Raw genomic sequence first — 16,729 nt, forward strand, 5'->3', positions numbered from 1 at the left:
CTGAAACTTGTGGCATGACAAAACCAAATTAGCATTTTTTTAGGTCCCACTTGCCCCGGAGTACCTTATATGATTTATGATTGGTCAAAATTTCAGCGTTTTTTATTGACGCATAAAAAAGTTATAAACAGTTGAATGAAAAATTATTTTGATAAAAAATTTGCTGTACGGACAATTGTTTGATATACTGTATACACATACCCATCTGCAGCATAATTTGAGAAAATTGGAGGTTCGTTTCCGTTTTTGACTGTTTCTCAAAGGTGCCGGCATTGCTTTTATAACTTTTTTAGTGTTTTGAAATGCTTAAACCTTCAGCTTTCCATTAGTGTGTTCAAATTTTTAATTCGTGTTCGTAAACACTGCGAAATAACGCTGCATTCATGTAAACAACCGGCACTTGGTCCAGTGGGCAAAAATTTGATTTACAAAACGGCAGAAAATTTTTGATAGGAGAAAAAGACATCTCTAATTTTTTGATATGTTGTGCCTTAGCTTTCAATTGATGCAAAAAAAAATTTAAAATCGATCGTTGGAAACATGGTGAAAAAAGTTTTGGTATAAAAATCCAAGATGGCCGACAAAATCAATATGGCCGACCCAACTTTTTATAAGTGTAAAAAGTAACTTTATCTTTCCTCTTTTCAATAACATTTTGTTTTGAGGAACTTTAGAGTTACAACGATTATAATTTGCAAACAATTGACCAAAATCGAGGAGTCTGCAAAAATGGTTTGGCACATTTGTTTGGAAACATTCAACTATAAATTCTAGACCTACACTTTTTTGTATTTATTTATTGTTTATTGTAATTTTGATCAGCAATATGCCAACCATTGTAAACTCTTTTGGATAAATTATAATTTTTCGAGCCTAAAAAACGTGAAAATTTACTACCGTAATATATGGACAACCCCTTGAAGTTTTCTTCGGCATTTTCAAGAAATCTTCTGGAAATTCTTGAATGAATTCCTCCGGTGCTGCATTTAAAATTTGTTCCACAATTTGTTTCGGGAATTTTTCGTAAAGATATTTAGAAATTTTGTCAGAACTACTGACAAAGAAATCCTCACAAAATATTCTGGAATTTTCTTCAAAAAATCGTTTATGAACTGCTTAAATTATTCAAATAACATTTAAAAAGCTTGACCTACAGTGTTTTTTTATTAACTCATAAGCAGACTGCGACAATTTCACTAAAAATGATATCCGCCATCTATTTAGAAATTTACAAACAATTGTATTGGTAATTTCTTCCACAATATTCTTTGGGAATGTCTTAGAAAGTTTCTTTGTGAGTTCCTTCGGCTGTTCCTCCGGAGATTTTGTTTTCAATTTTTTAATTGGAATTTCCGAAAACTTGAAGAAAAAAAAATACAAATTATAAAGAAAAATAGTCGATGAAATCGAAAAATGGAATTGCCAAACCAATTTCCAAAGAACTTTTTATATGAAGTATCACAGAAATGTCCAATGATATTTACGAAAAACTGCCTGAGATATTTCCAATGGAATTGCCGAGGGAATTTGAACAAAAGTTGCCGATAAAAATACAAAAGAAAATGCTGTTGGAATACCTATGAGAAGTTCCAAAGGAATGTCAGAAGCAATTTTGAAAAAGGATTCAAAAGAATTAGTCTAAGAGATTTCCGCAAGGATTAATAACAATTTTTCGAAGCACTTTTTGAAGAATATGCTGAAGAAATTTCGCAAGGCTTTCCCAAAATAATTTCTAGCGAAATTTGAAAGCTATTTCGTACGATTTTTTAATAAGATTAGCAAAAAAAAACTTAAAGGAATTGCAGAAAGACTCCATAGAGGAGTTACTTAAGGAATTACCGAAGAACTTTTTGAAAGAATTGATGAAGGAATTTTCCAAAGATATTAAAGAAAACTATTGCTGAAAGAAGCATCACTGAAGAATTTAACAAACAAATTGTCTGAAAAACTCATAAGAGTTGCAGAAGGAATTCGCAAAAGATTTTTTAAAACTTCTTCTGAAAAAAATTTCTAGAAGTATTACCAATAGATTTTTTAAAGAAATTATCGATGGCGTTCCAAAAGATGTTGATGGAAAATAAATGAAGGAGTCACAGAAAATTTGCCCGGTAAACTACTGAGGGAGTTTCAAAAGAATTGCCTTACGTCGTGTGGTAACGGAGTAATTCGTATATTGCATACTGAAAGTTGTCATGTTAAAAGTTCAATACTCCCATTCAAATTTCTTATGGAATGATATTTGAAAAAAAAAACAGCTATCCAGTCAGAGGTTGAAGTAAAACAGACATGTCTACTGCCGGCCATGCCCTTCTCTTCTTCGCCTGAGGATACGAAAGGATGTGATTATATGACTCCTACTTTATGAGAGGCCAGCGACTCAACGACGCCCCCATAGGTGTAAGGGAGCTGGATATTTGAAATGGACAGATTTGCGAGTGATGCAACGAGATTCAGATTGTGCAAATGTAATTGGGTAGATTATGTAGATGTAAGCGTGAGTGTTTTAGTATACTTGAACATCAACGTTAAGAGTGACGTAGCTAAGAGTTTAATGTCACTCCATAGGTCTCTTTGCTTCAGTGTTGGCGCAAAGGCATTTACACCAAGGATACTCAAGGTTTCCATATTCTATTGTACACTGGTAGGCCTGGGTGTGATTAATTTGCACTCAATGCACATTATTAACATAGTTTTTATTATTCTGGACGGTAGCTCTTTAGTATAGAAGAAAACAAATCCACCCATAGAAACTTATTTCTCCTTTAATGTATCTTTTTGTTGAAATGACATGCAATCGGTATAAGTTTTTTTTTCATCATAAGAAAGCCATGTTCTGACGTTATCTGGCAAAGCTAATTTCTCCAAACACCCGACATTTCTGTAGGATCATCCGCAGGTTCGATCCGTCGTTGATCGGCACGCCCGTGAACGTCGACGAATAACGAATAACTCAGTCTGCCAAATAGAAAACGCGACATTGTATTTTGTGCCGAAATTGCACACTCTAGTCTCTGCTCTTTCTTATCCTCCCATAGGCCTGACCTAGGGTCAGACAAATTTTTGTAAAGATACCAGAAGCATCTGCATTAGAAATTTCTGAAGGGATTTTTGGAAAAGATCAAATCGCCAAAGGAACTGCTGCAATTCTTGGATAAATCCCTTAATAAATTTCTGAGGAGCTCCTGAAGATACCTCTGGTGGAATCCTAAAAAAAAGAATCTGAAAGAATTCTTGAAGAAAGGTCTTCATAAGCCCAAAGTAATGACTAGAAGAATACCTGAAGGAACTTCCAGAAAACTTCGTGATTAAATTCTTAGAAGAATGCTTGTAGAAATTTCAAGATGTATCCTTGGAGGAAATTCTGAGGGAAGATATAATTGATTACATAAAGGAATAACCGTAGGAGCTTTTGAAGAAATTTGGATGAATTCCTACTAGTACAACAGAGGTAGGGGAAGTACCCGCTTTAATCATGATATAAGACGACAATCTGTGATGAAATTGCTGCAGGAATGTTTGGAGAATTCTCTGAACAAATTCCTAGAGACTTGGAGTTTCAAGTGGAGTTCTTGAACGAATTTCTGAAAGAGTTCGCGAAGATATTCCTGAACAAATTCCACAAAGTAAACCATGGAATAATTTCTGAAGAAAATGTTGGATTATTGTCTGAAACAAATATTGGAGGAATCTCTGAGGATATCCCTAACATGTTTTCTGGAAGAATATCCGGAGGTATTTCCGAAGAATCGGAAAGAAAAGTTTCTGTAGGTATCTTTTTGAATTTCTATAGAAATTCCTGGAAAATTTTTTGAATTTTGCAAAGAGGAACTTCTTCATTAATCCCTAGAGAAAAATCTTGATGATTTACAGAAAGATTTTTCGAGTGGTTGAACAATTTTGGGATTCTACCGTGGAAAATTTTCCGAAAAATCCTGTAAGAATTTCTGAGAAAAAACCACAGAAAAATTTATGGAGAAATTTCGATAGAAATTTCAAGAGGAAAATCAATACGAACTTCTGCAGGGGCATATGGATCAATCTGTGAAGGAATTCTTGGAAAATTTTCTAAATGAGTTCTTGGGGGAATGTTTTGAGAAATTTCTGAAGGAATTCCTGGAGTAAAATATAAAGATATCTTTAGATAATATTCTAAAAAAATACCAGTAGGAGTTCCTCAAGAAAACTCCCTGGAATTGCTGTCAGAATTTTCAAAAGCTATTTTAGAAAATTTTCTAAAGCATTGTTTGAAAAATTCTGAAATATTTTTGATTCACTGATTTTTTGAAAAAAATACCTGGAGGCATTCCTTTGTGAAGTGTCAATGGAATCCCTGTAATACAAATTGATTAATTATCAGTGGAAGATTGTTGGGGAATATCTACAATACATTTTTAAAGCAATTGCAGGATTTTCCCAAGATTTCTGAAAAAAAAATGTAAGACAATCTCGTCATTTGACATTATTTAAGGAATTTGTACAGGCATTTTTTTCGCGAACTCTTCCAGCAATTCCTTCAGAAATTTCTTCAAAAAATCCATCATAAATTTCCGCAGCAATGTCTCCCGGAATTTCATGCGAGATTCTTCATTACACCAATCAACCTAGCCTTGGAATTGTTTGGCAGATCTCAGGTTACTTGACAGATCACACACAAGCAAGATAGAGAAAAAACATACCTTCTTCTTTACCTACCTTGTTGCCGTCCTTTTTTTTGTTTATGTTACATTTGCCAAGCGTCCTGACTCCTGAGAACTGCCAAAATTTTGGAGGTTATGTCTCATGGTGTAATCAAAAGTTCTGTGGCTAGTTATTCTTATGCTATTTTTTTTTTTTGAGAAAATCCATGCAATGTTTTCAAGAGAATTTTTTGGGAAAAGTTTCTTGAAAAATTTCGACAGGAATCCAAAAAAAAAAGATTTTCCAAATGGAACTATTAGAGAACTTTTCAAAGGTACTATTTCCGAATCCATGGAAGGTTTTCTAAAGGAGTTTTTTTCTGGTAAGATTTTAGACGAGTTTCTGATAGAATTTCTAAGGATATTTCTAAAGCAATCACTAGAAAGTCATGCAATATTTTCTTCACTGCATTGAATCCCTTAGGAAATCTGCTGAGAAATTGCTTGGGGAATCGTCGGAGAAGTATCTGGTGGATCTGTACAGAAATTTCCGAAACAATTTATGATACACTTATTAATGCCATCTATGAAAGATTTTCTAAAAGAATCCTTTGATAAATTTCTTAAAGTATTTCGTAATAATTTTTAAAGGAATGACTGCTTAAAATTTCCGTATTAATCCCTGCACGATTTTTTATATAGTACTTGGAAGAATTTCTGAAAAATTTCCTGCAAAGATTCGCGGATGAAAGATATCCAATGGAATCTAAGCAAACATTTGTAGAGGAATCGTTTGACTAATTTAATCTAGAAAACTTCTTGAAAGCTGTTTTGGAGCAATAAATTGAAAATTCTTGCAAGTTTTTCTTTTTTTTTAAGAAATCTATGGAATAATTTCTGAAAGAACCTGTGAAAGATTTCCTGAAAGCATCTGTTGAGGCATTCTGCAGGCATCTGTGAAAGAATGTCTGAAATAATTATTCACCAGAGAATGTTCTGAAGGTATCTCCGGTGAAATCTCTTAAAAAATTCTTAGAAGATTTTTTAAAGCCCAGGAATAGTTACTTAACAAACCATTGATGGAATTTCTAAAACAGTTCTTGAAAGACTCTGTAGATTGACGGTCGTTAATCTATATAGTCAAGATTACAGTCAATTTTCAACAGCAATGTTCTTGAAAAATTTTCAGAAAAAAAGCCGAACTTCCGAAAGAATTTGGAATTCACAGAAAAACGGAAAAAATCCAAACAATTGTATAATGGAATCCTAGGAGGAATTTCTGAGGAAATCTTTGGAAGAATTTCCAGTATCACAGATTTAGTTTTTGCACATACACTGGTCGTTTGCTCCCTGTAAACTCATTCATTGTCAAGCTTTTAACCCTCTTATACCCATTTTTCAACAACTGAAATTGATCAAAATATGTTTTGAAATAACTTATCAATTAGTTATCGATTTTTGCGGCTTAATCAGCCGAGTGGAAGTTATACCTAATTCCAAAGTGAAGTTTTGGAAGATGATTTATTTTGTTTCGCGATTATGTTAATTTTGGTTTTTGATTTTTCTATTTATTTTTTTTCCGAGCACTATAATATTATTTCTGGATGCCGATTTTTTAAGACGAAAACATTTTAAGATACTATGATATATAAAATTTTTATGATAAATATTATATTTTCATTTTGTATTTCGTGTTTAAATTTTACGTTACGTATCGAAAAGTGCATCAAAAACGCTCAAAATTTCATTTCATTCGGTTCATTTATCATTCGGAAATATAATAGTACAAAGTTGGCTATCGGATAATTATGCCTTTTACCAAAATATCTCTTACTTCATTAAGAATAGCCCAATCTTTCCCAAATTTAGATCATTGTTAGACAACTAGTTGACCAACTTACAGTAAAAATTTGATTTGATTTATTGATGCACTTTTCGAAATGTTACAGCAAGTTGACCATTTCTTGAATAGTAACAAATCGACTTGTCTCGATCATTTTGTCTATCTTCTGCACAAGGCAAAGAAAGCCCTTCAATTAATAACTATGGAAGTGCTCAGCATTATCTCCTTTATCACTGAGGTGATGCTTTCTAGCAGTACAGCTAGAATGTTTAGAATTGCTAGAACAGTTTAACAATAATCAGTCTTCAGCAAGCACTTAGCAATCATAATGTGCTTCCATGAAATTAGACACAGTAAAGTTCACATTTCTCTACGATTACCAACATATTTTCACGTAGAAGTAACATACGTTTCAATTTCTTATTTCATTTCAGATCCTACCTTCAAAGCGAGAGTTCTTCACCATTAGCCAGGCATATGTAAACAGAACGGAATCCAAACAATTTTACTGAATGCACTTCCTATAACGAGGGCTCGTTCAATTGAGCCAACAGTAGTGACTACCCGATACAGAGGAGAAAATTCAATACCGCACAAACGTCATACGAAAAAATATCCCCAGAACTTCTTTGATCAGATCAATAAAATACCTGAACCACTGCTACACATAGCAGTATCCACCCAGCATCCAACCATGGAAACGAGGCGAAGGCAGAGCAGACGAACTCTGCTCCTACGCTGCAGACGTCAAACGTTCGGCTGCGTATTGCTGGCCCTGGTGGCTTCCTTGACCGGTATCCATGCGGAACAAATCACCGATGAAATCCGGCTCGGTGACACGACAATGGCGACGGTGACTAATCGGAATCTAATTAGCTCCAGCGAGGCAGCAGCTCCCGCCAGCAACGTCAGCACCGACCTCGGTATGCTGCAGGAGTTCGAAGGCGTACTGGAGAACTACGTTAACGATGCGTTGGATCGAAATTACAACGAAATTCTGGGCGAGATTTCACCGGTACTGGCCAGCAGTGGGAATGCATCCCGACCGGCGCGGAGGGGCGACTACGGTAGCCTTTTGAGTGGCCTGCCGGAGCTGTCCGAGTTTGATCGGAAAATTGTGCGAGGAGTGGCTCGGTTTGTCGACCGAAGGTTTTTCAGTCAGGAGAAAATGGCGAGAGCTGTCGAGAGTGGGAGATTGTTTTTCTTCAAAGGTGAGTTTTGGATTTGCTTGGATCACTTTCGGAAATCTCATTCAATTAACTATTGCTAAACAGTACACAGGTTTGTGATCAGTAAGTATTTCTCTATCAGATCATATTTCTAACTAGCAGACCCAACGTGGCTAGTCACTGTCACAAAAATGTAAACGTTTTTAAACTCCAAACAAGCATTCGTCCAAGAATTAAAATATTTTCGTGGCACTTCCGGAATTTTTACAAGTATTGCTTCAGGACTTGTTTCTGAATTGTTTACATGGGTCGCAATCAAGATTGATTGATTTGTCTTTATTATAGAGACTTTCAGCCCTTGGCTGGTTCGTCTCTTAACGTTGAACTTTTCGTCATTGAAATCATCGTCATCATCAAACATTTGAAAGCAGTTTTTTCGTTCAAAACAAAAGTTTTTGCTATGAAAATATATTCACTGTACTCCACATGAGGAATATAATGCAGTGAATATATTTTCATGATCCTTGTTTTGATGTGCAGCGAGAAAACTGCTTTTTATTTTCCGAAAAATGATGACGGATGCTTGAGCCTTAACGCAATCAAGATTTATACAGAATTTTTTTCCTGATCTCAAGCCATTAAGAATAGAAATATTTTTTTTAAATGATCAAAGGGTAAAATGGATAATTAACATCCGAATTAATGACTCTTGTAAAATATTTCGTTTTGCCAAATAAAATTTACTAGATTTAAGCATTTTATGTTAGTAAGTAAACTTGCATACAACTTTTGGAGGAAGACTTGCATGGGAAATATCGTCCCTAACATAAATCGCTTAAAACTATCAAGCTAGATTTTGTTTAACAAAATATATTGCATGAGTCTTTAATTCAGATGAAAAATGACTAATTTATCCTTTATTGCTTAAAAAATATGTCCATGATTAATGGCTTGAAATCAAAAAAGCCCAAAATCGCGTATTTTGCCCTATGAATTGGAGTACAGCTCAAAATTGTGACGTGCTGAAGCAAATCTGAGCCCGTATTCGGATATATCGACCCAAAATCCATCGGAGACACATACGTTTGCTTTTGAGGCAGACCAATAGTTAATTTTTGTTTCGCTGTGAAGCCTTTCGGTATTTATCTAAAATGTACCTCCGGAATTCCTCCCGAACTTTTTACCGTAGCTTCTCGCAAAATTTCATCCGGATCCTTTTCAAAATCTCTCATGATTCCGGAATTTTCTACAATTGATTATCGTAGTTCCACACAGTTCCTCAGGATTATTCCGAAATAAATAATTGCATTCCTAATAAATAACTGCAGAAGTTATCCTGGAATGCATTCCGGGAGGAACTCTAGGAAAAATCCCTAGAAGAACTTCGGGCGAGCTCGAAAATCTCATAAGGAACTTCGGAAGAAATAACAGTAGAAACTCTAGGGCGAAAACCTCAGAGAGAAATCCCGCAATGATTTTCTCAAGAATTCCTGAGATGAGCTTCGGATGAAATCCCTAGAAATCATTTGGATGAAATTCTGGAAAGCAATCCCAAGAGCAACTATGGCTGACATTCCGAAAAAAACTTAAACGATGAGCAGAAGAAATCCCGAGAGAACCCCCGAGAGGAAATTCCAGAATGAGCTTCTATAGAAATCATCAATGAAAATCAATCACAAAAATTTCTCAGATCAATCATAAAGGGAAAAGTGGACAGAATCCTGAAAATCATTTAAGAGAAACCCTAGAAAACGACTTCCAGTAGAAATCTTAGGAGGAACTTAAAAGGGATTCTTAAGAGATCTTCTAAAAAATACTTCAAGAGAATCTCCTGTAGCACGGTTTGTCCCGTGGCTTCTCTCGATAGAGATAGATTTCTCCCTGAGTTTGTTCCAGGATTCCTCACATAATTTGGGAGCAATATGCCCATATGCCGAGGCTCCTCGCAGGATTCCACCTGAGATCCTTTCAAATTTTCTATGAAATTTCGGAATTCCTTAAAATGGTTTTCTTATCGTGATGCCTCCCAGTAATCTTCAAGGGAAATTTCTGGAGATAACCTCTTATTCCTCGCAAATAACTTCTGAAGTAATCCCAGATATCATCGTAAGAGAAACCCCCGGAAAAAAATTACCTTTACTAAAAATCCCGAGACGATCTCCTCAAAAAATCCTGCAAAGAACTCCAAGCAAAATCACTGGAAGCTCGATGGAAAAAAATGCTGGGAGGGAAAAAATAAGGATTGTCAAGAGAAGTTCTTGTAGGCGAACCACTCGTACGGAAAACATTCAGAAATCCTGGGAGAATCTCTGTGAATAATCCCAAGGAAAAAAATCCCGCACATAATACTGGATGGTATAGCGCGAAAGAATCATTGGAAGAAATCTTCGAAAACATGCAGAAGAAACCTTAGAAAATGACTACATCTTCTTAAACTTATCTTTTTTTTCTCCGTCTTCTCATTCCTTTTCTACTAATTGGGATGTCTATCGCCTTAATATGGTCTTGCTGAACACTTGCGTGTATGCCGCTTCGGCTAAATGGGCCAGAGGAGAAGACTTCCAACAGACATCTTGGAAGAAAATTCGATAAAAATCATGAGAAAACATATCAATGGAATCTCTTGTTGCAATCCCGAAAAAAGCTCTGGGAGGGAGACCACTACAATCTTTGAGAGAAATCCTGGTAGGTATACTGGAAGGAATCCCGGAGAACTTCTACTACAGGTCTTGGAAGCAGCTTTAGGAGAAATCCCAGTAGGAACTTCGCCAGAAATTTCAAAAGCCAGAAATCATGGAAAATCTTCTAGAAGTAGATGTTGGTTTTCTCGGCTATGCAGTCACCAGACTCCTTGGAACGACAACGGTTTTAATTCGTCCTTACGTTTCGGCAATGTTTATTGCCATGTTCAGGGGAAAAATCATTTGGTTTGTTATGTGTTTGTAGTCTTTGCTAAGCGGAATGTCTGTATGGGATTTTTTGGTGTCTGCACATGTGATTGGGTTCTTTGAAAAAAAAAAATCAACAAAATAGGCACTGTTCTGGAATATTCAACTAGGCAGTTTTTTTAGACAAAAAAAACAAAAATAAAATTAAGAAAAAAAAAACTGCCTGATTGAATACAAAATGCCTAATGCCTAATTGCCAACAAAATAAGTGAAAATAATTTTCAAAAAAGAAACCACAAAATCCCAAACATACATTCCGCTTCTTTGCTAATAGACAAAGAACGAACCAAATTATTTTCCCCCTGAAGATGACAATAAACATTGCCGAAACGTAGGGACGAATTCAAACCGTTGTCGTTCCAAGGACTGGTGACTGCATAGCCGAGAAATCCAACATCTAGTGCATCCGAACAGTCGAACACTCAAACCTCCAGTCTTCTAGAAGACTTTCTGAAAATCGCACTTATCGAAATGTTCAGGATGCCGCTAGAAATATATCCAAGGATTTCTTAGGAAAATTATCCACAGACTCCTTCAAATACTCCAACAAGAATTTTCTTCATGAACTTTTTGATGAAGATTTCTTTGGTTTCTAAAAATCCGTAAAAAATACTTTAGACTTTCTTCTTGTGGCTTATTTGGAAACCCTTATTATATTTTGTCAAGGAACCCATCCAAAATTTCCACAGGGTTTCCTTCAGCAATTCGTTTTCATTATTTTCTAAATTCTTTCTGTTGCTTTTTCCAGAGATTCCTTCAGAATTTGAACAGGTATTTCTTAAAAAAAAGTCCACCAGAGAATTGCTATTAAAAAAATGCTTAAGGTAATCCATAGAAAATTTCCGCAGGAATATGTCCCGGAATATATTCGGGGATTCATCCCTAAAATAATGCAGGAAGTGGTCCAGAGGTTCTAGCGTAATTACTTTCCCTGGCTCAAGTTAGAACTTCTCCAGAGATTTCTTCAGAATTTCCTCCAGATATTTCCTCCATCGATTTCTTCCGAAATTTCTCTGGAATTTCCCCTAAAACAACTCTTAGAATTTCTCCAAGGATTCTTAAAATATTTATTTGGAAATATTTCTATGGAATTTCTACAGAAATTCCTTTAGAATTTTCTTAATAGTTAGCGGTTTCGAAAGAAGCTTATCTAGGCGTGTCTCCAAATATTTCTACAAGAATTCCTTCAAAAATACGTACCTTATTGCATTGCTCCAGGATTGCTTTTGAAAGTCCTCCAAGAGTTTATAAAAAAAACTCCGGGATTATTTCTAATAATTCCTCAATAAACCTTTCTATGAATTCTAGCAAGGCCTTCCCTAAAAGTTTATTAAGATATTTCTCCAGAAATTACTTCAATAATTCACATATTCATCTAGAGATTCAATAAAGAGTACTTCCTGAGATATCTACCGGAAATTTCCTCTGATTTTTTTTAGGGTTGCTTGCAGGAATTCTTCCTTGTATTCCATCTGAAATTCTCCTACCTTCTAATTTTACTTCAAGTGTACTTTCATTGAGAATTTCAGGAATTTCTCTTATTTTTTGAAAATCCAACAAAGATTCTTCCAAAGATTTGACGACCAATTTCTTCAAGATTCAGAGTTTTTTTTCGGAAAACTTTTTTTTGAAGTTACACAGAAAAATTAGAATTTCTAATAGCATTCTTTAAGAAACTTCCGAAAAAATACCTGGTGGATTGTCTGAAGGATTCCCAATAAAATCCTTGTGGTACCTTAGGAGTTTTCTAGAGGAAATTGTAAAAAAGCAATTTTTGAATTTATCTTCGAGGGAATTCCCAGATGCCTGAGTGATTATTCATAGAACCTCCTTTAGTTATCTTCAAATAACATTGAAAAAATCATGGAAAATTTATGTAGAAACTCGGAAAAGAATTCCAATTCAAAATTTATTGGAACTTTCTGGACACTTTCCTGTAGAACACTGTAAAAAAATCTGAAGTAATCTTCTGAAAATTTTGGCGAAAATTGCTGGTGGATTTCTCGAAGAAGCCCCTCAATAAATTTTTGAGGAAATTTTGAGCGTTTTCTGAAGGAATCCTGGTGATACCTCTTTTCCTAGATCAGTTCGGAAGAGATTATTAGTCTGATGATATCTATTTTCCAAAATAGTTCAACACAAAATCCCTTAAGTACTGTCTGGGAAAATTTTCGAAGTTGATTCTGCAGAAATGCATTTAAACTCTTTTTAATGACTCGTCGAAACAATGTCTAGAAGAGCTTGAACATCTTTTGAGAAAGTGAAACATTACCAAAAAAAATCTGAGAAAGAATCTCTGAAGAAAAGACTGAATAAATCCCTGGCAATCCCCAGGTTTGAATCAATTTTAAGCAATACCTGGAGGAACTGCTGGAGCAAGGCTGCCATATATACAGATTTTTGAGCATGCGTACAGATTTCGTTTTATATGAAATAAAAATTTATGAGCAAGCGGGGCTGGTTTATTTTTGTATGGGATACTAATTTTTCACCAAAATTTTATACGGGATACACATTTTTGAAAAGTGTGATCGATTTTTCAAAAAATTATCTGGCATCCCTGTTCTGAAGAAACCCCCAGAGAATTGTTTAGAAGAATTTTATATTTTGAAATTCTTAAAAAAACGCCTCAGACAATCCATGAATATTAGGAGCAATTCCCGAAGAAACCTCTGCAGAAAACAATTGTTTTTGAATGGATTCATGGAAAAAAATTCTGAACTGCTTCAACAAAACCCTATAGAATTTTCCAATCCTTGTGAAAACAAAAATTGCTCTGGAGCTGCATCATTTAGTTTAATGAAAGATTTCTCGTTGAAGGAAATCCCGGAGACGAACTCCTGGAGAATATTCTGATAATGTTCGTGGAAAAACTCCTTCAAACATATTTGAAGAAATACATGAACGAAAACATTTACAAACTTCGGTAGCAATCATGGAGGAAATTTCTTAAAGAATCCCTTAAGAAATCCCAGGAGGAAATTCTGAAGCAGCGTGTGGATTAATTTCAAGATTATTATTAGGTTTATTTTTTAACTTCTGATTTTGAAAGAGGGAAAAGCCCCTTTGAGTGATTTCCTTACATTACGAAATCGTTCTCAAAAATGTTGTGGTTTGTTTATCTGTATTAACGAGATTTTTAGCCTTAGGCTAGTTCATCTCGGGATTCTCAAAAAGGCATAAAACCTCTTTCTTTTCAAAAAAACAGTAATTACAAAATAAAGAAAACTTAATATTAAAGGCTCATCCGGAATTGTTCCATGCCAGAGCCGACGACATCCAATGGGCCACCACACGTATGGAAATCAGGGGTCAAATACTTGATCGGAATCGTATCCTAGGGAGTTTTTTCTTAAAATAAAAAGGAAAACAAAACAGCGAGCATCAAATTCGACAAGAAATTTCATTTAAATATTGATATACTATTTTTAAGATGGGCAGAAATTTAATGGTCAAAATATCTCGAACAGACACAGGAATATCATTGCTCAAGCAAACCATTCTATCCATAAGTTTTTGTCTAGGTAATTTATAACGAGGACATTCAAAAACAATATGATCTATATCTTCATATGATTTATCACATGCACAAAGATTAGAATCTATTATACTTGTATCATACGATACAAATAATCATTGCAAATATAAATCTTGAAATAGAACAAACAAAATTACGTCCAACATCCAAGTTTTTAAACCAAGGATGATTCTTAATTCTTGGACAAATGGAATAACAATATCGTCCTTGTTCACTTTCATTCCAAGAAATTTGCCAATTGTTCAATGAATATTTCTTCAGTTTGGAGAAACATAGGAAAAAATATCACGATTATAAATTATTCCACGAAAAACACCTAATTTTGCCAAATAATCGGCTTGTTCATTGCCAAAATACTACAATGAGCTGAAACCCAAACAAATTTTATAAAATAACCTCGAGAATTTAAATCATGTAGTAACCCTCTGATTGACAAAATTATATGGTTAGTTTTGAAATGAAAGTTTATTGAATTTAGAGCCAAAAGACAACTCAAGCTGTCAGAACACACCATGTATATGCTAGGTGTACATTTTTTAATCAAATTACATGTAAAATATAGAGCAATTAATTCAGCTGTGAAATTGGAACATGGGGATTCCAATTTATAAAAATGGACCAAATGCAAATTAAACACTCCAAACCCTGCAACACCGTCAATCATGGAACCATCTGTGTAATAAATTTTATCATTTTCAATCCCAATTAATTTTCGTTTGAATAACAAATTGGCAAATCGAGAATAATCCTGATGAGGAATGTGTTTCAACTCTTCAAGTAATGATAAGTCAATACAAGGACGATATGAATGGACACTCATACTATATTGTATCTTTCGAAAAATTTCTTGAAATACTCCTGAAGAAGACCCAAGAAGAAATCCTGGAGGAAATCCGGTAGGAATCTGTTGGAAATTTTTCAAACAAATACATAGACAGAAAAAGGATTCTTAAAGCAAACCTGGAGGAAACTTTGGAGGATTTTTTGCTGAAATCATTCTAAGGAATCCGGCAAGAATTTTCTTTAAAAAAAACTGGAAAAGAATTGGTAAAACTCGGAAGAATCTCTGGTAGTGTTCTTGGAGGTTATCCTGGAGAAATTTCTAAAAAATGCATGCAAGAAAACACATTCCTAAATTCATTCTCCGAAAAATCTGAGAATGCGCCTTTCGCGGTTATTACAGAAAAAAATGTTTGAAAAAATAATTCTTGAAGGGGTTTCCTTAGTATAATTCTTAGTTACGCGTAATATTGAAGTCATTTCCATGGTTCGTACCTGTATAGGGGACACCTTAATTTTGTGTAATCAGCTTTGATTTCATCATGACAGTACGGCGTATACACGGCCTCTTTTAATTAACCCTCTAATGCCCAAATTTTTGATTTTGATCTAAATATCATTTTTCGTTATCTAAAATCGATTTAAACATGTTTTGGAGGATGATTTTTTTCAATTCTCGATTTCGTAAATTTCAGTTTTTGATTTTTCTAATTTTTTTTTAACATCCACACACTTATATTTTTCCTGGAAGCCAATTTGGGAAACGGATTTTTTGAGACGAAAACATTTTGAGATTTTATGATTATTGTTGAAATATGATTATACAAATTTTTTTTCACAGAAAATATTATTTTCCGTGTTATTTTAAGGAAAATAATTTTAGGATTGTACGACATTTCCCCGAAAACCAGTTCCCCGAATAGACCGTTTCCCCGAAATGTTTATTAAACTTCCATCTGGCCGGCTTTAGAAGGACTGTTCAATGACTTCACAGGACTTTAATGACCTTGGAGTTTCAATTCTTGCTTTGACACAATTGGCGAATTGATGGAGATATCAAGTGCATGGAACACTTATTAGCTTGTATGAGACGCATCTGACAAAAATTACATACCTTATTGGTATTATGATCACTCTGGATTTTCCCTTGAGATATTTTTCAAGACATAATTATAATTATGATATTTGAATGACGTTTGCTCTTCTTCTAAACAAAGGTCGTTCTTTTCATTTGTTGTGATTGAAAATTATAGGGCTTTCAACTCAGTACACGCTCATCTGAGATTATCCCTTCTTTGATTCATAAGCAGTTCTTACGAGTATTGTTGAATATTCAAACGCAAAAAACGCCCTCAAAACATATCATACCTTTAAAATGAATCGTCGGGGTTCAAGTAATCTGCTAAAGATCGTCATCGGAATAAAAGTTGTAGGCTATAGCTGTAACCCATTCGATACGGGAAATTTAAAAATGGTTGCTTTCAATGAAAGTATTTGGGCACTATTTGAATATGTACTTTCTTGTTAATCGATGGTAATAGCCAAACTTTACTGAAATAATATTTGATTTTTTTTTGCAGAAAATATTAGTAGTTTGACTGTCGACAGTTTTTGACAGAATCTTTTGAAAGAACCGTATATATTGAAAGAAGGGAGAATCTCTGATGGAGATTTCTAATAAAAAGTCCATAGCCACTAGAACAACTTGATACCAAAGAACAAAACATCAATGATAAATATACCAGTTGTAAAATTGCTGATGATAAATTCCACAGGTCAACTTGAAAGAACAGCCTTTGTTTGAAAGAAGGAAAATTTATTATGTAAAGGTTATC

At 34.5% G+C, this 16,729-nt stretch overlaps 1 protein-coding gene across 1 annotated transcript in view; it reads left to right on the forward strand.

Annotated features, from left to right (window-relative positions):
• LOC109414776 (uncharacterized) overlaps positions 1–16,729 on the forward strand; it is a 188,522-nt gene that overhangs the window by 135,562 nt on the left and 36,231 nt on the right. Inside the window, exon 2 of the mRNA XM_062847031.1 lies at positions 6,894–7,670. Coding sequence (XP_062703015.1) covers positions 7,154–7,670 — 517 coding nt within the window. The 5' untranslated portion in view covers positions 6,894–7,153. The remainder of the gene's footprint in view (positions 1–6,893; positions 7,671–16,729) is intronic.

Source organism: Aedes albopictus, chromosome 1 (assembly GCF_035046485.1).
Source record: "Aedes albopictus strain Foshan chromosome 1, AalbF5, whole genome shotgun sequence".
NCBI lineage: Eukaryota > Metazoa > Arthropoda > Insecta > Diptera > Culicidae > Aedes > Aedes albopictus.